Source organism: Hemiscyllium ocellatum, chromosome 4 (genome assembly GCF_020745735.1).
Source record: "Hemiscyllium ocellatum isolate sHemOce1 chromosome 4, sHemOce1.pat.X.cur, whole genome shotgun sequence".
NCBI lineage: Eukaryota > Metazoa > Chordata > Chondrichthyes > Orectolobiformes > Hemiscylliidae > Hemiscyllium > Hemiscyllium ocellatum.
In genome coordinates, this window is record NC_083404.1 from 40137767 (window position 1) to 40163496 (window position 25730).

Consider the following 25730-nt stretch of genomic DNA (forward strand, 5'->3'; position numbering starts at 1 on the left):
GTTGGAGGTGTAGTGGACAGCGAAGAGGGTTACCTCAGATTACAACAGGATCTGGACCAGATGGGCCAATGGGCTGAGAAGTGGCAGATGGAGTTTAATTCAGATAACTGCGAGGTGCTGCATTTTGGGAAAGCAAATCTTAGCAGGACTTATACACTTAATGGTAATGTCCTAGGGAGTGTTGCTGAACAAAGAGACCTTGGAGTGCAGGTTCATAGCTCCTTGAAAGTGGAGTCGCAGGTAGATAGGACAGTGAAGACGGCATTTGGCATGCTTTCCTTTTTTGGTCAGAGTATTGAGTACAGGAGTTGGGAGGTCATGTTGCAGCTGTACAGGACATTGGTTAGGCCACTGTTGGAATATTGCATGCAATTCTGGTCTCCTTCCTATCGGAAAGATATTATGAAACTTGAAAGGGTTCAGAAAAGATTTACAATGATGTTACCAGTGTTGGAGGATCTGAACTACAGGGAGAGGCTGAACAGGCTGGGGCTGTTTTCCCTTGAGCGTCGGAGGCTGAGGAGTGACCTTATAGAGGTTTACAAAATTATGAGGGGCATGGATAAATAGGCAAAGTCTTTTCCCTGGGGTCACAGAGTCCAGAACTAGAGGGCATAGGTTTAGGGTGAGAGGGGAAAGATATAAAAGAGACCTAAGGGGCAACGTTTTCACGCAGAAAATGTGTATGGAATGAGCTGCCAGAGGATGTGGTGGAGGCTGGTACAATTGCAACATTTAAAAGGCTATTGGATGGGTATATGAATAGGAAGGGTTTGGAGGGATATGGGCTGAGTGCTGGCAGGTGGGACTAGATTGGGTTGGGATATCTGGTCGGCATGGATGGGTTGGACTGAAGGGTCTGTTTCCACGCTGTACATCTCGATGACTCTAAATGGTAACAAATGTATGACTCTCGAAAACGAACACAATTAGGTCTGCACCTCATACTTTAGCTATTCCATTTCTCATCCCAACAGAACCCACAGACAACTGGGGGATCAACTAAATGTTTAAGATATTGAATTTCACTTGAGCAAGGTGAATCCTGAAAAGTAGAACAAAATGGCAAATTATACTAATGGTGCAGAACCACCCCAGCAATTGAATTTGGATATTTACTTGGGTAATACAATCTTAGAGGATAAGGAAGGAAGGAAGGAAGGATGAGATAGATCTTTCATGACTAACATGCACATGAAAAGGTTCAATGAACTGAATGACCAACTTGGTTTCTGACACACAAAACACGTCATGTCACATTTTTATGTCTAACTTTGTATAAATATCACAAAACATCTTCGGGTGAAACTATCCATAAATAGACTACAGCATATTCATTTATACAACCACTGCTGAAATACCATGAGCCTTAGAATGAATAGATGTCAGCATTTAACACTATGCAAAGGGTACAACTGCAACAATACCACCCTGCAATCAAAGATGATTCATTAGAATATTCAAGCATTTGAACAATAAAAGCCTTTAAAATACTTTGAAAACAAAAATTAAATGCTTACTCATCGCAGCTCTATTTTTTTGGAAACCGAATAGAAATACCATATTGTCTAAGTGAATGGAGACTCTGATATGAATCAAACTATATACATAAAATACCACTGACCCCACATGAAGGCACAGATGCAGATCAAACTCACCACTACATAATGAGCGCTTACAACACTGAACTTCACTAATACACTTACATATAAAACATTAAAAAAAATCAGAGAAACAACCATCAATCTACCTGATTCATTTAGATCTTCCACCAATTTTTCCGAAAGAGAGAATCATGAAGGCATTATTTCAGCCTCTCTCAACTTTTGTCAGCATAATAATTAGTTACTATCAAAATTAAAATCAGCTGAATTCAGTACAAGTTAGAGTGCCAATTATAATGAATTAAAATAGAAAACTCAGTCCCATTAAATTAGCTTAGCACACATTTCAGTTGTGTTCTTTTAGACAGTGCTTTTAAGATTAAGTAGACTTGCTTCTGGGCACAACAAAGTAACCACATTATTCTCAATCACAGCAATATATATTTTTTGGTATATAACAGTACTTCTTCACTGACAGCTTAGTAATTGAGACTGGTTCTTTTCCCTTGTGTGCAATGTTATCTGCACATCACTAGTACATGACTTCATTAAGCATAGAATGATTGTGGAAATACAAAATTTATTTACGTATCTTTATGTCATTGGAAGAGAAGTAATCAGCAAAATTGCCCTTTTTCCACATTCCCTTCATCACAGAGAGCCTCTTTTCACAGGTATTGGCAGCCCTTCCGTTTCTCAACCAATATGCAGTGCCATTAAAAGTTTCTTTTTGCACACTATCAGGGGGACAACTCGTAAGCATCCTGCCAGGTAGCTCCACAAAAGGTGAAAGGCCACATGTGTGCACGTGCTTGAGAGAACATTGCACGAGAAAACGTCACTCATACATTTTCAGGGAAAAATAGATAAATATCTTGGTAGAGGAATGGAATGAAATTATCCTGGATGGGAAGAGGTTGAAAATACATTGTGGAGATTGAACAACCGGTCTTTCTGTATGGAAAATACAGTGTAAAGTGAAATATTTAATTTTGCAGCGAATTATACCATGAATATGCCAAAGAACCCTGTTAGTTTTTGTTAAGTTTCATTCTTAACCAAATTCTTAATTTACTGATTGCTTTCATTAAAGATATGAACACAGGAAATTTATAACACCATTCTAAACACTGAAACAGAAAATAAACTTGAAAATTTTTGAGCTGTGATTCAATTGTTTATGCACTCTGATCCTATTTCAGTTCAAGTTGGTATTTGATCTCCACCCCCTTTGTGCATTACCACAAGAGAATGACTAGCTGAAGATTGGTACGAGCAATCCCATAATTAACAGTCCAAAGACTGGACTGCAACACAGGCGTGTGAAGCTAATTTGAAAATATAGAATTCAACATTACATGGATTACAAGCAATATAATACTATGGAAAGTATAAAATCAATACAGCTGTAAATATTAATGCACGCTTGACACCCTGTGTTTATTTACATCAAAAGGGATATCTGACTTTATTTTAAAGAAATAAGTGGCTGAATACTTTGGGGTTACTTTCCCTGGGGTGTTGGAGGCTGCGAGGTGACCATACAGAGGTTATTTCAGGAAAGTGTTTGATCAGGTTCCCCATGGTAGGCTACTGCAAAAATACAGAAGCATGGGATTGAGGGGGATTTAGCAGGTTGAATCAGAAATTGTCTAACCGAAAGAAGACAGAGGGTGGCGATTGATGGGAAATGCTCAACCTGGAGTTCAGTTAGTAGTGGTGTACCATGAGGATCTGTTTTGGGGCTATTGTTATTTGTCATTTTTATAAATGACCTGAATGAGGGCATAGAAGGATGGGTTAGTAAATTTGCAGATGACACTAAAGTCAGTGGAAGGATGTTGCAAGTTACACAGGAACATGGATAAGCTGCAGAGCTGGGCTGAGAGGTAACAAATGGAGTCGAATGTGGAAAAGTCCGAGGTGATTCACTTTGGAAGGAGTAACAGGAAAACAGACTACTGGACTAATGTGTCCATGTGCACAGATCTCTCAAAGTTGCCACCCACATTGACAGAGGTGTTAAGAAGGCATATGGTGAGTTAACTTTTATTGGTAGAGGGATTGAGTTTCGGAGCCATGAGGTTATGCTACAGTTGTACAAAACTGTGGCATGGCCACACTTGGAATATTGCTTACAGTTCTGGTCACTGCATTATAGGAAGGATGTGGAAGCATTGGAAAGGGTGCAGAGGAGATTTACCAAAATGCTGCCTGGTATGAAGGGAAGGTGTCATGAGGAAAAGCCTTATGAGGAAAGGCTGTTTTCATTATAGAGAAGGAGGGTAAGAGGTGACTTAGTGAATCTTTCGTCAGATGGTGATGGCTAGCACAACAGGACATAGTTATAAATTGAGGGGTGATAGATATAGGTCAGATGTCAGAGACAGATTCTTTACTCAGCGGAGTGGAATATCCTGTCTACAACAGCAATGGACTCACCAACATTAAGGGCATTTAAATGGTCATTGGATAAACAAATGGACAATAACGGAGAAGTGCGAGTTAGATAGGTTTTAGGGTTTGTGCGAAGATTTGTAGCTCGGGTGTTCGTTGTTGTGGTTCTGTTTGCTGAGCTGGAAGTTTTTGTTGCAAACGTTTCGTCCCCTGGCTAGGCGACATCATCAGTGCTTTGGAGCCTCCTGCAAAGCGCTTCTTCGATGTTTCTTCCGGTATTTATAGTGGTCTGTCCTTGCCGCTTCCGGTTGTCAGTTTCAGCTGTCCGCTGTAGTGGTTGTATATTGGGTCCAGGTCGATGTGTTTGTTGATGGAGTTTGTGGATGAATGCCATGCCTCTAGGAATTCCCTGGCTGTTTTCTGTCTGGCTTGGCCTATGATAGTGGTGTTGTCCCAGTCGAATTCATGTTGCTTGTTGTCTGCGTGTGTGGCTACTAGGGATAGCTGGTCGTGTCGTTTCGTGGCTAGTTGATGTTCATGTATGCGGATTGTTAGCTGTCTTCCTGTTTGTCCTATATAGTGTTTTGTGCAGTCCCTGCATGGTATTTTGTATACTACATTAGTTTTGCTCATGTTGGGTATCGGGTCCTTCGTTCTAGTAAGTTGTTGTCCGAGCGTGGCTGTTGGTTTGTGTGCCGTTATGAGTCCTAAGGGTCGCAGTAGTCTGGCTGTCCTACTACAGTACTAAACAGTCCTACCACAAATTCAACCCAAACTCTGGGTCAGATATGTCGATGACACGTTTGTAATCATCAAAAACACAGAAATAGAAAAAACACACCGGATCATCAACGCCACACTCACAGGAATACGATTCACGAGAGAAGAAGAAAAGGATAGCCAACTCCCATTCCTAGATGTGATAGTACAAAGAACACCGAACGGAGAATTCACCACAAGGGTATACAGGAAAGCAACACACACAGACCAAGTCCTAAACTATGAAAGTAACCACCCCAACACACACAAACGAAGCTGCATCAGGACACTATTCAAAAAGGCCACAATACACTGCAGTACACCAGAACTGCAAAAAGAAGAAGAGGAACACCTATACAAGGTATTCGCCAAAAACGGATACCCACGCAACTTCATCAACAGATACCTAAGACAAAGACCACGGAACGAGGACATGCCACAACCAAAAGGACTAGCCACACTACCATACATCAGGAGCGTTTCAGAACTGACAGCCAGACTACTGCGACCCTTAGGACTCATAATGGCACACAAACCAACAGCCACGCTCAGACAACAACTTACTAGAACGAAGGACCCAATACTCAACATGAGCAAAACTAACGTAGTATACAAAATACCATGCAAGGACTGCACAAAACACTATACAGGACAAACAGGAAGACAGCTAACAATCCGCATACATGAACATCAACTAGCCACGAAACGACACGACCAGCTATCCCTAGTAGCCACACACGCAGACAACAAGCAACATGAATTCGACTGGGACAACACTACTATCATAGGCCAAGCCAGACAGAAAACAGCCAGGGAATTCCTAGAGGCATGGCATTCATCCACAAACTCCATCAAACAAACACATCGACCTGGACCCAATATACCAACCACTACAGTGGACAGCTGAAACTGACAACAGGAAGCGGCAAGGACAGACCACTATAAATACCGGAAGAAACATCAAAGAAGCGCTTTACAGGAGGCTCCAAAGCACTGATGATGTCGCCTAGCCAGGGGACGAAACGTTTGCAACAAAAACTTCCAGCTCGGCGAACAGAACCACAACAGATAGGTTTTAGATTGGTTTCGCAGGTTGGTGCAATATCAAAGGCCAAAGGGTCTGTCTGCGTTGTAATGTTTTATGTTGAAAAAAATCATTATGGGCATCAATATGGCACATTGACAAGGGCTTTATCCCAGGGTAGGGAAGTCCAAAACTCAAGGACATAGGTTTCAGATGAGCGGGGAAATATTTCAAAGGGACCTAAGGGGCAACTTTTTCTACACAGAGGGTGGTGTGTGTACAGGATGAACTGCCAGAGAAAAAGTGTTAGAGGCTGCTACAATTGCAACATTTAAAAGGCATCTGGATGGGTAAATGAACAGGAAAGGTCAGGGGGATACGGGCCAAATGCTGGCAAATGGGACTAGCTTAGTTTAGGATAAGGAGTTGGACTGAAGGGTTTATTTCCATGCTGTACAGCTTTACAACTCTAAATAGTCAGACATGGCACAAAATGTGAAGTGGTCTTTACAAGTCCCACATAGGCAGCTTATTTCAAGTGCAAAGTTTCTTTCCTGCTCCCAATTAGTATTTCTGTAAAATTAGTTTCTGTAAGAAAAAAATAACCATATATCATTTTTAATAGTCAATCTATCTGCCATGTTTTACTCCTCCAATTCTGCCCGACAGAACAGACCCAACTTAATTCGCTCTATCGCAGGCAGACATGTGTTCAGCTATCTTGGCCCCCAAGTTTTGGATTTTTTTCCTCAAATTCAACCTCCAACAAGGAATCTTATTTATATAGTGCCTTTGATATCCTCAAGACATTCCAAAGCATTCCAAAACAACTGAAGCCTTTTCAAATTTAGTCACTGCTCTTGAAATAACTCCAGTGTCCTGTCACCACTTCACCTTCTGTTGACATGTGGAAAGTCCTTGACATTAATCCAAGTCCCTCAGAGCCAGCTCTTAAGAGTACATAGCACACATGGCACTCTTGTTTTTACCTGTCAGCCAAGGCTCCTCGATTAGGGCTGTTAATCTGGTCCAATCAACAAAGTCATTCTGTGAGGTCCCCTCGCTAACTTTGTTCCAATCACAACAACTATAGTGTTGGGAACTAATTTGTATACAGCAAAATTTTACAAATGGAAATTGGATAATGGCCAGATCATCTGTTTAACAGTGTTGACTAAAAAATAAATAATGGCCACAACTCCACTGTTCTTTTTTTTAAAAAAAAGCATGTTTGACATTCACCTACATGGGCAGCAAGAGGTTTGCTTTAAATGTTTCATCTCCAAGACTGCACCGGTTCAATGATGTTATGACACATCTAGGACAGGTTGAACGAAACTGGACCTTATAAGGGCTAGGAACAATACCAGTGGGTGACAAGAGCACAAGGGACTGCATAAATTTGGTATTCGTACAAACATTGGTAGGAAAATAAACAGAGCTCAAGGATTCCGTGAAGCGATATAAACAAGCATGTGAGTAACAACAAACTGGTTGATAGAATCTAATGTAGAAAAATGTGAACTTGCGTACTTTGACAGAATGAATTGAAAAGTAGTACATTATTAATGTGATGAGAGTTTATAGAATTTGGGCAGCACGGTGGCACAGTGGTTAGCACTGCTGCCTCACAGCGCCAGAGACCTGGGTTCAATTCCCGACTCAGGCGACTGACTGTGCGGAGTTTGCACGTTCTTCCCGTGTCTGCGTGGGTTTCCTCCGGGTGCTCCGGTTTCCTCCCACAGTCCAAAGATGTGCGGGTCAGGTGAATTGGCCATGCTAAATTGCCCATAGTATTAGGTTAGGGGTATGGGTGGGTTGCGCTTCGGCGGGTCGGTGTGGACTTGTTGGGCCAAAGGGCCTGTTTCCACATTGTAAGTAATCTAATCTAATCTAATCTAATTCGGAGGTGCAGAATTCTCCCTCAGCAGTTAAATTGCGTAAAAGCACAGATTTCTGTGCACAATCCCTCAAATAGGATTCAAAATCAAAACACTGGTTTCTGAGGGGTATGCTACTCAATGAGCCACGCCTACTCCATACTTGAAATGCAAGCCTGTTAAACATCTACCAGTACGATATACAAAGTAGGAGTAGGTCATTTAGCCACTTAAGTTTTCTCTGTCAGCTGAAAGCTGAAATCAAAGCAATACCATTGGGTGACAAGAGCACAAGGGACTGGATAAATTTGGTATTCTTACAAAGATAAGTAGGAAAATAAGCAGAGCTCAAGGATTCTGTTAAGTGATATAAACAAGCAAGTGAGTGACAACAAATTGGTAGATGGAATATGATGTAGAAAAATGTGAACTTTCCCACTTTGATAGAATGAATTGAAAACTGGAAATACTCAGCAGGTCAGGCAGCATCAGTGGAAAGATTGGTTACATCACCATTTCAGGCTGATGACTTCTCCAAATCTGCAAGATGTTAAACAGAATCTGTAAGGTCACTGGCCTGAAATATATTGCTACCCTCCTCTCTTCATATAATACACGACTTGCTGGACATATTCATGGCTGGTCCAATTGTGGCCTCAACTCCACATTTGTATTTCCACACAATATCTTTTGATTTACTTGATAGTCAGGAATCTATTAATCTTGGTCATAAAAATTCAGTGATCCAACCCCCAGTGTTCTATGGGGAAAGAATTTCACAGACCTGTGACATCTCCTCACCATTTCCACACACACAAACAACTTCTCATCAATACTTCTCAAGTGAAACCCCCCTCATTTTTAAACTGTGTCCCTTGTTCTATCTATTAGGAAAAATATTCATTCAGCATCTACCCTGTCAAATCCCTTCAGGATCTTATGCTTCAGAAAAACTAAAAGTTCGTGAACAATAAATGACAACATTACATTTGCCTTTCTAAATCCTTGCTGTAGCTGTCTGCCATCATTTTGAGATCCTTCTGCACCTCAGAATTCTGTAACCTCTCCTCACATTAATAATATACAACCCTGTAGTTTTCAATTCATCCTGTCAAAATAGGCAAGTTCAATTTTTCCCACATCATAGTCCATCTACCGATTTGTCATCACTCACTCACCTGTTTATATCCCTGAACAGAATCATTGTGCTCTGCTTATTTCCCTACCTATCTTTGTATCAAATTTATCCAGTCCCTTGTTGCCCGATGATAGTGTTCCTAATCCTTAGAAGATCCAGGTTCGTCTAACCTGTCTCAGAGTGTCATGACATAGCTGAACAGGTTGATCAAAAATATTTATAGCCAGTCTCTTTCACCAAAGTGATTAATATAAATTGTAAGTATCTGGATGAGTATATGAATAAGAAGGGTTTGGAGGGATATGGGCCAGGTACTGGCAAGTGGGAGTAGATTGGGTTGGGATATCTGGTTGGCATGGACGGGTTGGATGAAGTGTCTGATTCCATGCTGTACCATCTCTATGACTCGCTATGTATTAAATGGAGAAAAGTATTTAGCTGGGCGTATTTTATGAGCTTCTGAAATAATGTAGCACAACATAATTGTTGCATAAAAAGCATAACATTTAGTAGAACTGTTCCAGCACAACACAGCTTTTAGTATTAACCAGCTGATTAGAATGCTCAAGTCCCAAATTTCCCACTGCAGCACTTGAATAACTTAACCTGCAGTATTTATAATTGGCATATTTCTCAAACATACTGTTGGGTGTTCAGGATCACTTGGGTTCTGAAGTAGAGAAAATCAATTCTCTGCTTTCAGCAATGTCCTCTTACGCATCATATGCTGGTGATATAAGACCTCACACTTCTCTCCTCAACCTTCACTCCCAGTTGCCACCATTTATTGCACTAATGTCTCAAAGTGATCATTTCCCACAAACATGCATTATTTACGTCAATCCCATTGCCTCTTGAAAAACGAGAATGTCAAAGAGATTAGTGCTATGATTGTACCCTGTCATGCACAGTGTATTTGATCATACAGTAGAAAAAGTACCTCCCTACCAAGTTTAACAGAAGGACGTCTTCATTCTAAGAATGAACCAGTTTTGACAATCCAGTAAGTTGGATCCCAAGGATCCTTATGTCCAGGCTGGAGCAGCCTTCGCCTTTTATCAAGCTGTGCAGCAAAGAGGTCAGTCAAATCAGATTTGATAGGAGTTGCTCGCAGAGCTAAAATTACAGTACCCAACAAAAATTTTAAGCCAGCAACTTGCCAGTCCACAGGATTATGACAATGTGGTGTGTGTAGTGGTTAAGAAAATTGACAAATGCAGACATTATGTTTTGTACTACCACGACTGAAGCAGTGGATAAAAAACTCTAATCTTTTAACTATTTGGGATCATGCATAGTTATATATCACAATGTGAAATCAATTTAAAACCAGTTAGCTGATAGAAGACTTTTTTCTTGGAAGAAAGCAGAACTAACTTTTAAAATTGCACGGAGAGTGGATATATACACCAGCACTGCAAGCTTTTGTGGAGGGGGAAAGGTGCATCTGAAGAACATTTGACTCTGATCAACATGTGTGACTAATTTTACCAACTCTCTGGGACTGTGGTGAAGTCATGAAGATGGATTAGACAGACAACAAGATAGAAATTCAGCCTTTTTGGTTCATTATGGGCAATAGGGCACCACAGCTTCGCAATTTAAGACATCTCATTCACTCACCAATACCCTTATTTTCCTCCCACAAAACTAATTTTTTAAATTACTCCACAGAAATACATTATGCACAGGAGCTTCTAACTGAAAGCAGATCTCAGCATAACCAGGCAATTTGCAGTTAAATCTCTCAATTCCTGACAGGTTCTGTTGACGTTCTGAAGGTTTGGAAAAACTTCTTTTTGGTTGTGTCAGATATACTTAGCAGGGCAGGGTGAACTGTACAGTGATGTGCCCACACTTGAAATGTCAACTCATCCACTCTATCTGAAAGCCAACCAGCCAAGCCAATTTTCTGCTTAATATTTTCAGCATCTATCATTATTTTTTTCCATGTGCACTTAATGCTCTTAAGATTTATCTGCCCATGGTTGAAATCAGAGCACTTGTATGTGTGTACAAGCAGACAGTGAGTGACATGCTAAGGAATGGGAACATTGTTATGCTTAATGAGCTGCACAGATGCAAACAATATAAAAAGTTTCATATGAACCAACCTTCCCAGAATTTGGGACTAAAGGAATGGAGTGGGTAAAACAAATTTGAGCCTTAGTTACTGGAGCATATTGAAGTAAACAAAATGAGAGAAATGTCTATCATTCACTTTTTTTAGTACCCAAAAATTCTTAGTGATACTGCAATGTTAATTACTACATTTTATTTCTAATTATGACTGGTAAATATTATCCTGATTGCAACATTAGCGTAACTGGATGGGGAAAAAGATTCCATAGGGCAAAAATCACTGATTTGATCAGTGACACCTCTATTCTGATGAAGGGAAAATATGGTGCCCGAGACTGCCGTATTAATATCACAGCAGTTATTTAAGAATCAGCAGGATTCATAGCTCCAGTCAGATTTCTCATGAGCTAGTGCACCATTCCCAGGATCCTATTATACAGGATTCTAAGATTTTTTTTGGAAAAAGTGTTTGGGATTCATTTTGTATGCTTCACTTGTAAATTGCACCAATGGCTCCAGTTAATGGAATTACATGAAAGCAGAAGATTTTCCTGGTTCATACACACGCACATGCCAAAGAGCAGGATAGGTCATTTGGACCCATTTGCATGGTCTGCCGCTGGACAATATCATGCCTGATCTAAATGTTGTCTCTACTGTCCATACTCTGAGCAACACCAAGAAGGTACATCAAGCAGCTAGAACTCTTCATTTAGATAACCACCTTATTAAAGAAAAATGCCTGATTCTGCATCATGCATGTAAGGTGGACTTTGCAAACAGATTGTTGTTGGGAGTCTGTTCTTTAATCCTAAATGGATTAAAGTTTGCCACAAATTCAGTTGGACATGTCAGCAGATAACTGAGTGACCTTGATACAGCAGTACTCAACACCAGATTTTCCACTCGTCCACTCTTCCAGTTGCAGATTCAACGATAGAAAAACTATTTTACTGAATATCAGATCAGGCACAGAATAAAGCTGCCTTCACTTTGTTCCAACATGCTGTAATTCTAATCGAAGACCAATTATCCCAATTAATGAGCTCATGTGAATTTCTTAATTTTTTTGAACACTTTATGTCAATTAACCACTTATGTTCTGCTATTATTACATCCAGACTGGCAACCCATTGTAAATGATGATGATCAATGACTCAAGCCCCACCTAAGCTGATTTTACAACCTTGCTTAATGACATGTCAGATCCCCAGGCAAACATATTGCTCATTTTCATTTGCCTTCAGCTGGATAGTATTTAAACAGTCACCAAATTCAAACAATGAAAATAGGACTCGGGAACAATGGTAATGTCATCATCTCTCAGCCATATTCAAGCTCCAACTGTAACCAGCGGTGTTCCACAGGTCTCCAATAAAAAAAAACCCTCCACCATTACTCTATGTCTCCTATTGTTAAGCCAATTTTGTATCCAATTCGCAAGCTCATCCTGAATCCCATGTGACCTAACTCACTAATTGGTCTACCATGTGGAACCGTGTCAAAGGTTTTACTGAACTCCAAGTAAAACTCTTACCCTAAATGTCTCTCTCAGGCTATTGATCTCTCTCCAAGTGGATGAAGTGCCTTTCTATCTTTCTTATTTACACCTCTCATAATCCTATACACCTCTATCAGATCCCCTCTGAACTTTCAATGCTCTTATGAAAACAACCCCAGCTAATATATTTTTTCCTCATAAATCTCTAGCCCAGGCATCATTCAAGTAACACTTCTCTGCATCTTCTCTTGAATGCAATCACATCCTTTCGATAGTGTTGTGTCCAGAATTGCACACAGTAGCCCAATTGTGTCCTAACCAGTGTTTTGTGTGTTTCTGGTGTAATCATCTTGCTCTTGTATTCAATGTGAAGAGTGTTGTGCTGGGAAAGCACAGCAGGTCAGGCAGCATCCAAGGAGCAGGAGGATCGATCTTTCAGGCATAAGCCCTTCATCGGGAATCATTCCTGAAGAAGGGCTTATGCCTGAAACGTCATTTCTCCTGCTCCTCGGATGCTATCTGACCTGCTGTGCTTTTCCAGCACAACACTCTCGACTCTGATCTCCAGCATCTGCAGTCCTCACTTTCTCCTCTTGTACTCTATGCTTTGGCTATAGTTTATTCAAAGTGGAATCCCAGGTAGACAGGGTAGTGAAGCTGTTATTTAGGTTGCTTGTCCTTACTAGTCTGTGCATTGTCTTTAGGTGTTGGGAGGTCATGTTGCGGCTGTACAGGAATTGGTTAGCATTATTTGAATGCTGCATGCAATTCTTGTCTCCCTGCTATAGGAAGGATGTTGTGAAACTTGAAAGGGTTCAGAAAAGTTTTACCAGAGTTGGAGGATTTCAGATGTACGGAGAGGCGGAATAGACTAGGGCGACTTCCGGGAGTCTCGGAGGCAGAGAGTGACCATATGGAGGTTTAGAAAATCATGAGGGGCATAAATATGGTGAATAGCCAAGGTCTTTTCCCCAGGGTGAGCAAGTCCAAAACCAGAGGGCACAGATTCAAGGTGAGAGGGAAAATAGTTAAAAGGAGCCTAAGGGGCAAATTTTTCACACAGAGGACAGTGTGTATGTGGATATGGGCCAAGTGCTGGCAAATGGACTAAATAATTTAGGATATCTGGTCGGCATGGATGAATTGGACTGAAGGATCTGTTTCCATGCTGGACAGATCTATGGTTAATAAAGGCAACTAGCCCATATGCTGTAACTACTTTAACGAGCTGCCCTACCTTCAGGAATCTGTGGATACACTCACCAAGGTCCCTCTGATCTCCAATACTTTCCAGGGTCTTACCACAAAAACATACATGGTGTAATCCCATGCCCTATCAGCCCTCCCCAAGTCCATGACCGTAGGCTTTTCCACGCTGAGTTCCATTTGTCACTTGCCCACCTGATCAGTCCATTGATGTCTTTGTGCACTTCACAGCTGTTTTTTTTTAACCATTCCACCAACTTTGGGTCATTGTGGACTTCTTAATTACATCCCTAGATTAGAGTTTAAATTATTAACAAACATCACAAACAGCAAAGACTCTAGCAACAAGCCTTGTAGAACCCCACTGAAAACAGACTTCCAGTCACAGAAACAACACTTGATCATCAACCGCTGCTTCCTGCCTGTCAGCCAACTTTGGATCCAATGTGCCACTTCGTCCTGGAATCCATAGGTTATTACTTTCTTGACCAGTCTGCCATTATAGACCGTATCCACACCTATGATAAATTCCACATAGACCACATAAGATATATTATCCTCATCAAACACTCCCTTCCCCTAACAAATCCATACTGACCATCCTGATTAATCTGTCTCTCTCCAAGTGCAGATACATTCTGTTCCTCAGAATTCTTTTCAATAACTTCCCCACCACTCAGGTTAGATGACTGCCTGTAATTTCCTTGCCTATCCCTCCCCACCTTGTATTATTTTTAAGAACAAAATGTTACCAGTTATCTAGCAGCTCACCTGTGGTCAGAAAAGATCTGAAAATTACTGCCAAAGTCCCTGATATATCCTCACTTGCCTCCTTCAACAAGCTAAGATTCATCTCATTCGGATCTACATATTGGTCAACTTTTAAGTTTGCTAAACCCAATAGTCAACTCTTTCACTAGATCAATTCCTTTCAATACTTCAAAAGTTGTCCATTCTAATGTATATTCTGGATTGTCCTTTCCCATTGTGTAAAGTAATACAAAAGACTTGCTGAAGTCTGCATCCACTTATTTTGAGTCCACACAAATTATCTCTATGGTCCCCAAAAGGCCCTACTATCCCTAGTTATTCACTTGCTCTATTACACATTTTAAAAATCCCATTGTGTTTTCCTTTATTCTACATTAATACATTTGATGCATTCCCTCATTTTTCCTAATTTCCTTATCAAGTTTTCCCCAACATTTTTAATAATATGTTGGTACTCCACCATACTGAGCCCTCAGTACCTGCCAGATTCCTTCCTCCTTCCCCCACCACCACTGCCAATCTTAACCTTTACGGGCCTTGATATCTCTGGTCTTGATCCCACCTTTGCCCTTTATGGAACATATTTGCTCTGTACTCTTACTTTTCATCCTTGAATGTCTTCACTTCTCAGACAGGAGGTGTTCCCAGTCAACTTGGGCCAAATTGTAAACTTTCTTGGTAAAGTTAGCTTGTCCCCAGTTTAGAACTTTTTCTTTTTCTCAGTCTATCCTTACCTTCTCCAATAACTAGTCTAAATCTAATTGAGTTATGGACCCATCTCACATACCTAACTACCTCCATCCCTTCTTTGGCTTTTTATGTACGAACTAAGAAAGTCTGCTTGAATACAGTTTCAGAGCTTTGCTCCCTCCCTATCCTACACAGTAAAACTATACAAGTTAATACGTGGAAAATTAAAATCCCCAGTTACTCCCTTATTATCCTTGCATGTCTCTGAAATATGATTACATATTTTATCTTCTATTGCTCCTTGGTTGTTTGGGGCCTGTAATACACGATCTTAATTCCAATTTTGTTGTCTCTTAGAAAAGGATGCAATCTCACCTCCTGACTCTTCAAAGTGTGTTCTCAATCGGCAAGGCACATGTGTCAGAGGTGTGAAGGAATGCTTTCTACTGGTCTTGTTCCAGTACTCAAGAAACTTGATACCATCAGGACACAGCATAGATGGCTTGATTGATCAATATTAACATTCACCACATTAAACATTCATTCTCTTCAGCACCAGTGCATCCAGCCAGCAGTGTGCATCATCTACAGGATGCATTGTGGCAACTCGCCCTCGGGTACTTGAAAATACCTTTCCAAACTACTGGCCTCTCCTTAAAATAAATGAAATAATCACTATATGCATGTTCCTCTTTACATGTCACACCATCTTGATTTCTATAATAGCCACTCCATTGCAAACCGGGAGTTGTTTTGATTACAGATCCAGACTGAACATTCAGGAGATGAGATTGCAGCCTTTTATATCCTGTTTCCAAGAGGCAACAAAACAAATTAATATCAGTCACTTTCCAGAAATGTAACCAGCCCAACCATGTTTCATTTTAAATTCTTACTATAAGGCTTCTGCTGCCCCTCCAGCTCATGCATTTAATAGTTCCTGAAAGAAGAACGCATCAAGTACTTTTTGAAGAAATCTTTCTACTAATTCAGCGTACAAGCATTTGAAGATTTTATTCAAATTGTACCTCTGATTAATTTTTAAGACAGGTAATTAATTGTCGGCTAACAAAGGAATCAAAAGGATATTGGGATAGATAGGAAAGCGGAGTTGAGGTCACAATCAGATCAGCAACGATTTTATCAAGCAGAGCAAATTTGAGGGGTTGAAATTTTTAAAATTTATTCAAAGGGAAATGGGCATGGCTACATACATGAGCAGTTTGTTCACATTCTAATTGACCTGGAGAAGGTGGTAGTGAGCTGCCTTCTTGAACCACTGCAGTGTAGGAACACCCAATACGCTGTTTGAAAGAGAATTAACACTTTCAAACGTACTGAAGAATGCAACATAGTTCCAAATCAGGGTGGTGACTGACTTGGGGGGGGGGGGGGGGGGGGGGGGACAGGTGGTGTGGTGGGGGTTCTATACATCTGCTGCTCTTGTTCTTTCAGGCAGTAAAAGCCATGGGCTGAAGTTTGCTGTTGGATGAGCTTTGATGAATGCTGCAGTGCATCTTGCTGACACTATGCATCAGTGGGGAAGGAAGTGAATGTACAACATAGAAGGTCTAGTTACTGAGTTTGCAGATGACACCAAAATTGGAGGTGCAGTGGACAGCGATAAAAAGGTTACACCAGAGCACAACGGGATCTTAATCAGATGGGCCAGTGGGCTGAGGAGTACCAAATGGAGTTTAATTCAGATAAATGTGAGGAGCTGCATTTTGGAAAGGCAAATCAGAGTAGGACTTATACACTTAATGGTAAGGTCCTGGGGCACGCTGAACAAAAAGACCTTGGAGTGCAAGGGAGAAAGTAGAGTCATAGTCAAAGGATAGTAAAGACGACGTTTGGTATGCTTTCCTTTATTTGTCACAGCATTGAATAGGAGTTGGGAGGTCATGTTGCGGCTGTACAGGACATTGGATATTGCAGCAATTCTGGTCTACTTCCTATCAGAAGGATGTCATGAAACTTGAAAAGGTTCAGAAAAGATTTACAAAGATGTTGTCAGGGTTAGAGGATTTGAGCTATAGGGAGAAGCTGAATAGGCTGGGGCTGTTTTCCTGGAACATTGGAGGCTGTGAGGTGACCTCAGGAGGTTTATAAAACCATAAGGGGCATGGATAGGATAAATAACAAGGTCTTTTTCCTGGGGTGGGGGAGTCCAGAAGTAGAGGGCGTAGGTTTTAGGGTGTGAGGGGAAAGACATAAAAGGGACCTAAGGGGCTACTTTTTCCACACATAGGGTGGTGCAAGTATAGAATGAGCTGCCAGGGGAAATGGTGGAGGCTGGTACAATCGCAGTATTTAAAAGGCATCTGGATGGGTAAATGAATAGGAAGAGTTTAGAGGGACATGGGACAAATTCTGGCAAATGGGGCTAGACTAGGTTCGGATATCTGGTCGGCATGGAAGAGTTGGTCCGAATGGTCTGTTTCCATTCTGTACATCACTATGACTCTATGACAAGGTGATGGATGAAATGCCATCGCAACAAACTGTTTTATCCTTAATGCTGTCAAGCTTCTTCAGTATTGCTGCTGCTGTAACCTCCCATTCAAGTGGAGAATATTCTATCATACTCCTGATTTTTGCCTAGTAGATGGTGGATAGATTGTGAGCAGTGAGGTGGTAAGTTACTCATTGCAGAACCCATAACTTCTGACCACTCTGATCACCAAAGTACTTAGACGGCTGGACCGGTTCAGATTCTGGTCAACAGTAACCTCCAAAATTATGATTTCTGTTCATAATCCAATGTAACGATATTGCCAAAGAAAATACAGGTTGTGTTTCAGCTATAAATTCCCTTCCTAATTTTAAAATATAAATGTTGCACCTTCTTCCCCTCTGAATGAGAGCTAACAGAAATGCTCATGAATCAAAGGGTCCCTGAGGGTGAATGCTTCATGTTCATCACAAGAATAAAGAGTGAAGACGACAGGTCATTATCATTATGGCAATATCTGCATGGTCAGTAATGCCCAATCCTAAACTTTAGTTTGTTTTAATGTTGTAGCAGGTAGCCCAATCTCACTGAATGTCAAGAACTTCTATGAAATTCTAATTATAAATTTAATCATTCCTCCTATTTTCTGAAGAATTACAATTCCTGCATCTAGACCATGAACAAACTTTCAGGAGCATGCAGTGAAGATAATAAATAAGCACAAAGCACCTGCAAATCAAATGCTACCGGTCATGCAACTATCGGCATATACGTCTATTGTCCCCTGCCTTGTACTTATAGGCCTTTCCCTCTAATATATCTACACTATTCACTTCAATTATGTCCTGCTGTAGTGAGGTCCACATTCTCAACACTCTAAATAAAGAAGCTTCTTCTGCATTACCTGGTGAATTCCAGTTCACAAAACAGAAAGATGGGAAATGCTTGCGTGTAGAGCAAGTTATAAAGGGAAGAAATCATTGCATACCATAACACAAACTGGAAACACTAAGAGACAGCACGCACGAGAGAGGGAGAGAGCGCACATGCAAGAGAACACAAGAGAGCACGGGAGAAGAATGCAGGTAGGAGGAATAAATGATCAAGCCTGATTAAGTAATACATAATTTCATGGTACTACAGCCAAAGTGAATGGTAATGGATATTGTATAAAACTATTATCATTCACCCATAACTTTCCACAAAACAATCATTGAAAAGTTAACATCTGCTTGAAAGATCATGATTCAGATGAACCAATAAAAGGATTTTCATAAACATATTTTATGTGAAGTACTCATGACAAATACTGACTTCATATAAACCCGACAACACTTATTGCATTTAGGCTTAAAACAATATCGTAGACACCACCACCACAGCTTTGTACATAATTACAATTACAGCACTTCTCTCATACCACAAACTGCAGCTCCCACTAGAAGAAGCCCAAGAAAAAACAACTTCTAGCAGATACTCAGTTGGCAAGAGTTCCAAATCATGTGCAACTTCATCTCATTTTCAGCCAGTTTTCAAAAATGATCATGCTATATCACATTTGGTTTACTTCTCCATTTTAATAAAGAAATAAAGCCTGCATTTATACAGCATATTTTACAACTTCAGGACACTGTCCAGTGTTTCAAAGCCAAGAAAACTGTTGTAAAATAGGAAATGCCCCAGTTAATATGTTCACAAAAAAAATCACAATGAACAAGATAAAGATCAAATAATCAGTTCCTGTGATGTTTGGCTGAGTATTAATTATTAGTCTGGAGATCTCACTACTCTCTCTGGGTTTTTTTTTAAAATCCACCTGAGATGGTTAACAGAGCCTTGGTTTAATGGATCACCTGTAAGATGACATTCATGACAATGCAGCTGTCCCTCAGAAAATGAGAATGCCAACTTGAAGCAAAACACCATTTGAGTAGTTATTGGGCCCAGTAAATTAGTGTACAGTAATTCAATTTACAAAGACATGTACATTACTGTGCTGGGAAGTATCCACATAAACTTTGAATCTGTTATCCTTTCCAAAGTTACTGGCTACTGTAGATAATTTATATTTTATAACCTTTGGATGACTTGCCTGAGGCTGCTGGATGAAGCACAGTCAGGTTATTAAGAACTCATTTGTGGACAAGGAATTGGCACTGCCCATTCTGGCCAAATTGATAGATACCGGCATCACTGACAACAGCCGAACTCCAATCCGAATCATTTGGGGAGGTAAGGAACTGAAAACTAAAAGGCAGATTAAAGCATTTCCTGAACATTAACACCCTGCAAATGTAACTTAATTATGCACCTTTGACATCATTGAAAGATGCAATTTTTTTTTTAAAAAGGGGGATGTACTATAGCTGACACTGAAACATATCATAAGCAGCATGAAGATACAATAGAGCACCAAGTACTAAAACAAACTCACCGACTCACACTCACGCAGCTTCTTCTGAGCACCATCAAAATCAAAATTCACGTATAGGCATTCCACAAACTCTGTGATGGGGTCCTTGTAAGTATAAGATTCCTGTAATAATAATCAAAAAAATCAAATCACTGGAGTCATGATTTGGAGATGCCAGTGTGTGATTTTTTTAACTTTGTAAATCACTGGAGACGGGACATAAAAATGTGATCAACAATAAAATTATTCAGATCTTTTAAGCAGGTTTGAAATTAAAATTCCCAAACTTAAGAATAGTGTCAAAGATTGCATTTGGCATGACAGACATTGCAAGGTTCTTTGAACAGAACAGAATCCTTTTCAGATCCATTAAGTACAACAAAAATCAATTGATCTAGTTCATATGAAATCTACTGAGATTCATTAACTCGCAGTACATACAGTAAAGTTTATCTAAGTAGGCTGATAAACTAATAACCAATACTTCAAAACTAAACAATTTACACAAGGTTCAGCAATCACTTATCACAGCAATCACGTGTCAATCCCTTCCAACAGTTCAGCCCAATGAGCAAAAGCGTCCAATTTGTTTGTATTTAAGATCATTCCGAATTGCACCATTATTAGTCAAAAAATGCTTAAAATAAAAAAAAAGAGTGCCACACAAATTCAGTTCTGGTTCTCTAAAACTGATCATTTATACAAGTTTGCCCAGTGAGTGAGTAACTGACCCAGATGAAGTTCAATCAGATAGTTAACTGCTTCATAACTGTGAAAACATGGAGAAAAGATGACATGTAATACATGCACAATGGATTGAATGGCTTCATTCTCCTCAGTGTAATTTTGTGCTCTAACAATTTCACGAAGAAAAATTAAACTTCATGTATAGTTTTAATACAACATGAAGCAAAAGCACTAACTGGATCAAGTGATCCAAGTACTGTGATAGTCCTATCGACAAAAATAGATTTTGTCATTGCCCAAATGATAACTGTTCTCCAGCAGTATCAAGCTCTTTTCAATTTTTCCCATCAAGCTCTTTGATGGGATGCAAAGCATCATTGGCATGGTCAGTATTTGCTACTCAACTTTATTTTCTTGAACAGAGTGACTTAGTAATTTACGTTCAAGTCAACCTCATTGCTGACCTGTAGTAGATTTCCTTCTCTAAAGCATATTTGTGAACTAGATCAATTTTGACAACAATCGATGATTGCTTCATGCCCATTATTACTGAGACTAGCTTTCCATTCCAGATTTTATTAAGTGAATTTAAATTCCACCAGTTGTAGAATTAGAACCACAGCATGAAACTGGTCCTCTGGGTTATTATTCCATTGGCATTCCCATTACATCACCATCTCCCCTAACACAAATACAATGAACTCTCTGCTTAATAGTCACATTCTAAATACACCAATGCAAATAAATTATAATGTTTCCCAGAAAAAGAGCCAAAGCATTAAGAGGTTCTGCATTCCACTTATGCAAAACCGTAGCTTTATTCTCCAACTCCTGGATTTCATTGAGTTGTCCTACTTCATACCACATTGCCCCTTAACCTCATCAGAAACGGTTATTAACTTTCTACAAAATCATAAATGCAATATCAGTAAAGTGTGACTTCAAACAAAACTCCATAGTTATGCTAGAATATAAAGTGTTACTGCAGCTGCAATTCATCAGTTCAGATATTTTGCGATATAGCTGTATCAACGCAGGAGACGACTTAGTTTTGCCTATATCATGCAAGAGAAGTCAGCAACGAAAGTCACAGTAACATAAAGCCCTGTCAATGATTAATAACAACCACTATCTTTCCACAATTTCCAAGATATCAAAGAAGCAGAAAAATTCGGAACAGTTACAGATGAGCTCAACTGTAATGTAAACGTTGGTCGACATTTGGCCAAAGTCATCCCTTTCTTGTCCCAGCCCAAGCTTGGCACTGAAATTGTTGTCCAGCATATCAAAAAAGCTATCCAATTCTTCATTGTTGTCTGAATGCAAGCTTCATAAAGTTGTTCTTCCTGTTTGTCTTTAAAAGTACAGGGAAATATGCACAGCAACAATCAATCAAATGGCAGACCAAAAAAAATTCAAGGAAAAATATTAGGACTGTTCAGAAAAATCTTGGTCCAAAATGTGCATTAAGGAAGGTTATAAATTGTGTGTTTTATAAACAGTTGCATTTTTAAAATGAAATTACCTACTTTATTCCATAACACAGGCCTGCTCAAATTACCCAGCAGGCACCTCAGTTGCAACAAACCACTACAAAGTCTAAAAGGAATGAAATCAGACAGACCACCTGGCACTGGACACAACAATGGTAATTCCAGGCTTTTACTAACATCTGGAAGCCTGAGCCAAAATTGAGAGAGCTGTCCCACAGACAAGTCTAGCAATAGCTTGACAAGTCAAACTCAATGAATCATACATTGCATGTAATGGCCCAGACACTATCACCATCATCTATGGGGAGGACTTATCTTAATGGTTGGTCATGCGCACAAAGGTTGTGACACAGTGGCATACAACCAGACTGGAGCTGCCCTAAGAGGCATCAATATTAATTCTGGACTCCTTGTGGGTCTCATGGCAAAGGATAAAACATAGACAACGAAACATGCGAAAAACTAACCCATCCCCTGCCTCCTTCAGCTGATGAAATCAGTACTCCTCCACATTAAATATCACTAGGAGAAAGCACCAAGTGAGGCCTTGAATATTCTCTGCTGGGACCCTTCCAAGAAATCACCAAGAGTGGTTCTAGTGGCACCATTATTCCTCCAGATGTCCCCAGCATAATAGAAGTCAGCCATTCGACAATTCAACTAACTCCACGAGATCAAGAAATGGCTGAAATCACTGAACACTACGAAGATCTTGGATGCCAACGATCTTCCAGCAACAGTACTGAAGACTTGTTGCAATTCTAGCCAAGCTGTTCCAGTACAGTTTCACTATTGGCACCTACTGGACCATGGGGGAAATTGTGCAGGTATGTCTTGTGCACAAAAAGCATGACAAATCCAACTCCGCTAACTACTGCCCCATCAGTTTGCAGTCAATCATCAGTAAAGTGAAGAAAGGGTAAACCGTGGATTCAGAATTGGCTTGCCCACAGAAGGCAGAGGGTAATGGTAGAAGGCTGTTTTTCTGGCTGGGGGATCATGACAAACAGTGTTCCGCAGAGATCCTTACTGGGTCCTCTGCTTTTTGTGATATATTGGATGAAAATATAGATGGGTAGGTTAGTAATCCTGCAAACACCACAAAGATTGGGAGAGTTGTGGGTAGTGTAGAAGTTGTCAAAGGATACAGCGGGATATAGATCCAGTCCATACATGGGTGGAGAAATGGAGATGGAGCTTAATTCAGATAAGTGTGAGGTGCTGCAGTTTGGAAGATCAAATGTTAAGACAAAGTGTACAGTCAACAGGAGGACCCTGAACAGCATTGATGTACAGAGGGATCTTGGGATTCAGGTCCACAGATCTGTGAAAGTGGCGATATAAGTAGATAAGGTGGTAAAGAAGGTCTATGGTGTACTTGGTATATATTAATTGGGGAACTGAGTACAAGAATCAGGGTGTCGTGTCGCAGCTTTGTAAGACTTTGGTTAGGCCACACATTTGAATTTCATTCACTTCGGGATTCCACATTACAGGAAGGATGTGAAGGCTTTAGAGAGTGTGCAGAAGAGGTCTACCAGGATGCTGCCCAGATTAGAGAGGATGAGCGATAAAAGAGGGGCTAAGAAAACTCAAGTTGTTTTCTCTGGAGGAGTGGAGGCTGAGGGGAGACTTGATAGAAGTCTATAAAATTATGAAATGCAGAGATAGGGTTGACTGTCAGAATCTTTTTTTCCCAGAGTTGAAATGCACAAGACGAGGGACCATGCATTTAAAGGTGAGAGGGGCAAGTTCAAAAGAGATGTGAGGGGCAAGTTTGTCGGGAACACACTGCCAGGGGGAGTCATGGAGGCAAATACAACAGGAGTATTTAAGTGATTTTGTAAGGAAGGGAAGACAGGCCAAAGGCAGAGGAGATCAATTTAATTTGGCATCACTTTCAGCACAACGTCATGGACCTAAGGGCCTATTCTTGTGCTGTACTGTTCTATGCTCAATGAATCAAGTCGCACTTGCTTAGCAAAAACCTGCTCGCTGGTGCTCAGTTTGAGTTCTACCAGGGCAATTCAGCTCTTAAGCGCATGGCATCCTTGGGTCAAACAGACAAAACAGCTTAATCCCAGAGTTAAGGTGACAGTGACTACCTTTGACGTTAATGTTGCAGTTGACCAAGTGCAGTATCAAGGAGCCCTGACAAAACTGAAGTCCATGGGAGGAAAAAAAAGGAAAAACTCTCCAGTCATAACTAGCTCAAAAAAACGTGGTTGTAGTTGAAGATTAATCATCCCATTCAAAGATATCACTGCACATGTTCCTCAGAGTATTAATGCCTTAGGTCAAACAATCTATAGCTGTCTCAATCACCTTTCCTGTATTATAAATGCCATATGTTGGGATGTTTACTTATGATTGCACAATATTCAACACCATTTGTCATTGCACAAGTAATGAAGCAGTTCATGTCCACATGCAGCAAGTTCTAGACAACATTCAGGCTTGGACTGACAAAGGCACCACAAATATTTCCTAACTCAAGAGCAAATAAACGACCAACCCCCAACAAGAGAGAACCTAAACTATTCCTCTGGGCATTCAATGGTGTGACAGTGACTGAATCCAGTGTGTTATCATTGATGAGAAACTGAACTGGACGAGTAATCAATATTCAGGCTACAAGGGCAGGTCAGAGGCTAGGAATTCTGCAGCAAGCAACTCGCCTCCTGACTTCCTAGTACTGGCCCTCTATTTAAAAGGCACAATTCGGGAGTATGATGGAATACTCCACAGTTGCCTAAATGAGTGCTGCATCAAACAACACTCAAGCAGCTTGATCCCTTGAAGGACAAAACAATCTGGTTATTGCCTTTCCATTCATAAAATTTAATATTCACCCCCTCCTAGACTGATGCGCAGTGTCAATGGTGCGTATGATCTCCAAGATACACTGAAGCACTTAACACTCTTTCACAGCATCTTCTCAAACTGCAATCTTCTCCTACCTCAAAGGGCACTGGCAACTGACACAAGATACCAAACTGAATTGTAACTTTATCACTTTTTCTTCACTGTCACTGGATCAAAATCTTGGAAATACCTTCCTAAGATCACAGTAATTGGTTACTTTAAATCAACCTGTTTGGATAGGCTAAGTCATGCTTGAGGCAGGTGGTACTTTAACCTGGACCTTCTGACAGGGACACAATCACTGTACAAGACTGTACAGTGCAATGGATATACTTATACCAAATGGAGTGCAGAAATTCGTAAAGGCACCTCACTACTATCTTAGAGGTCAATTTAGGGGTGAACAATAAATGTTATAAAATTAAGTCAAAAACTTTAGTCTGCTCCTGCTGAACTGAAACAGATCAGTTATGGTCCAATTTACCTATATTTGGCCAGATGTCTAACATACTTGCTTAAAATGTGTCAAAGCAAGCTGCAAAACTTGGTTTCTTTTCCTGTCTGGGATTATCCATTGCATGTCAGGCAGATAGAAACTATGAAACATGTGCTGAGAGTTAGGACTTAAAATTGTCAACGCCAAACCTCTTGATATTCAGGAGATCACAGGAGGGTGCAACTGAACCAGTCAAGGCAAGAATGGCCTGGGGGGGGGGGGAGCAATATTAGACCACGTAGACTTTCAGCAATCACACCCAACATTTC

The 25730-nt window shown here is 40.4% G+C and overlaps 1 protein-coding gene across 2 annotated transcripts in view; it reads right to left on the bottom strand.

Annotated features, from left to right (window-relative positions):
• LOC132815358 (eukaryotic translation initiation factor 3 subunit E) overlaps nt 1-25730 on the bottom strand; it is a 154423-nt gene that overhangs the window by 46994 nt on the left and 81699 nt on the right. For both annotated transcript variants that reach the window (XM_060824229.1, XM_060824231.1), the window contains exon 9: nt 19942-20043. In XM_060824229.1, coding sequence (XP_060680212.1) covers nt 19942-20043 — 102 coding nt within the window. The remainder of the gene's footprint in view (nt 1-19941; nt 20044-25730) is intronic.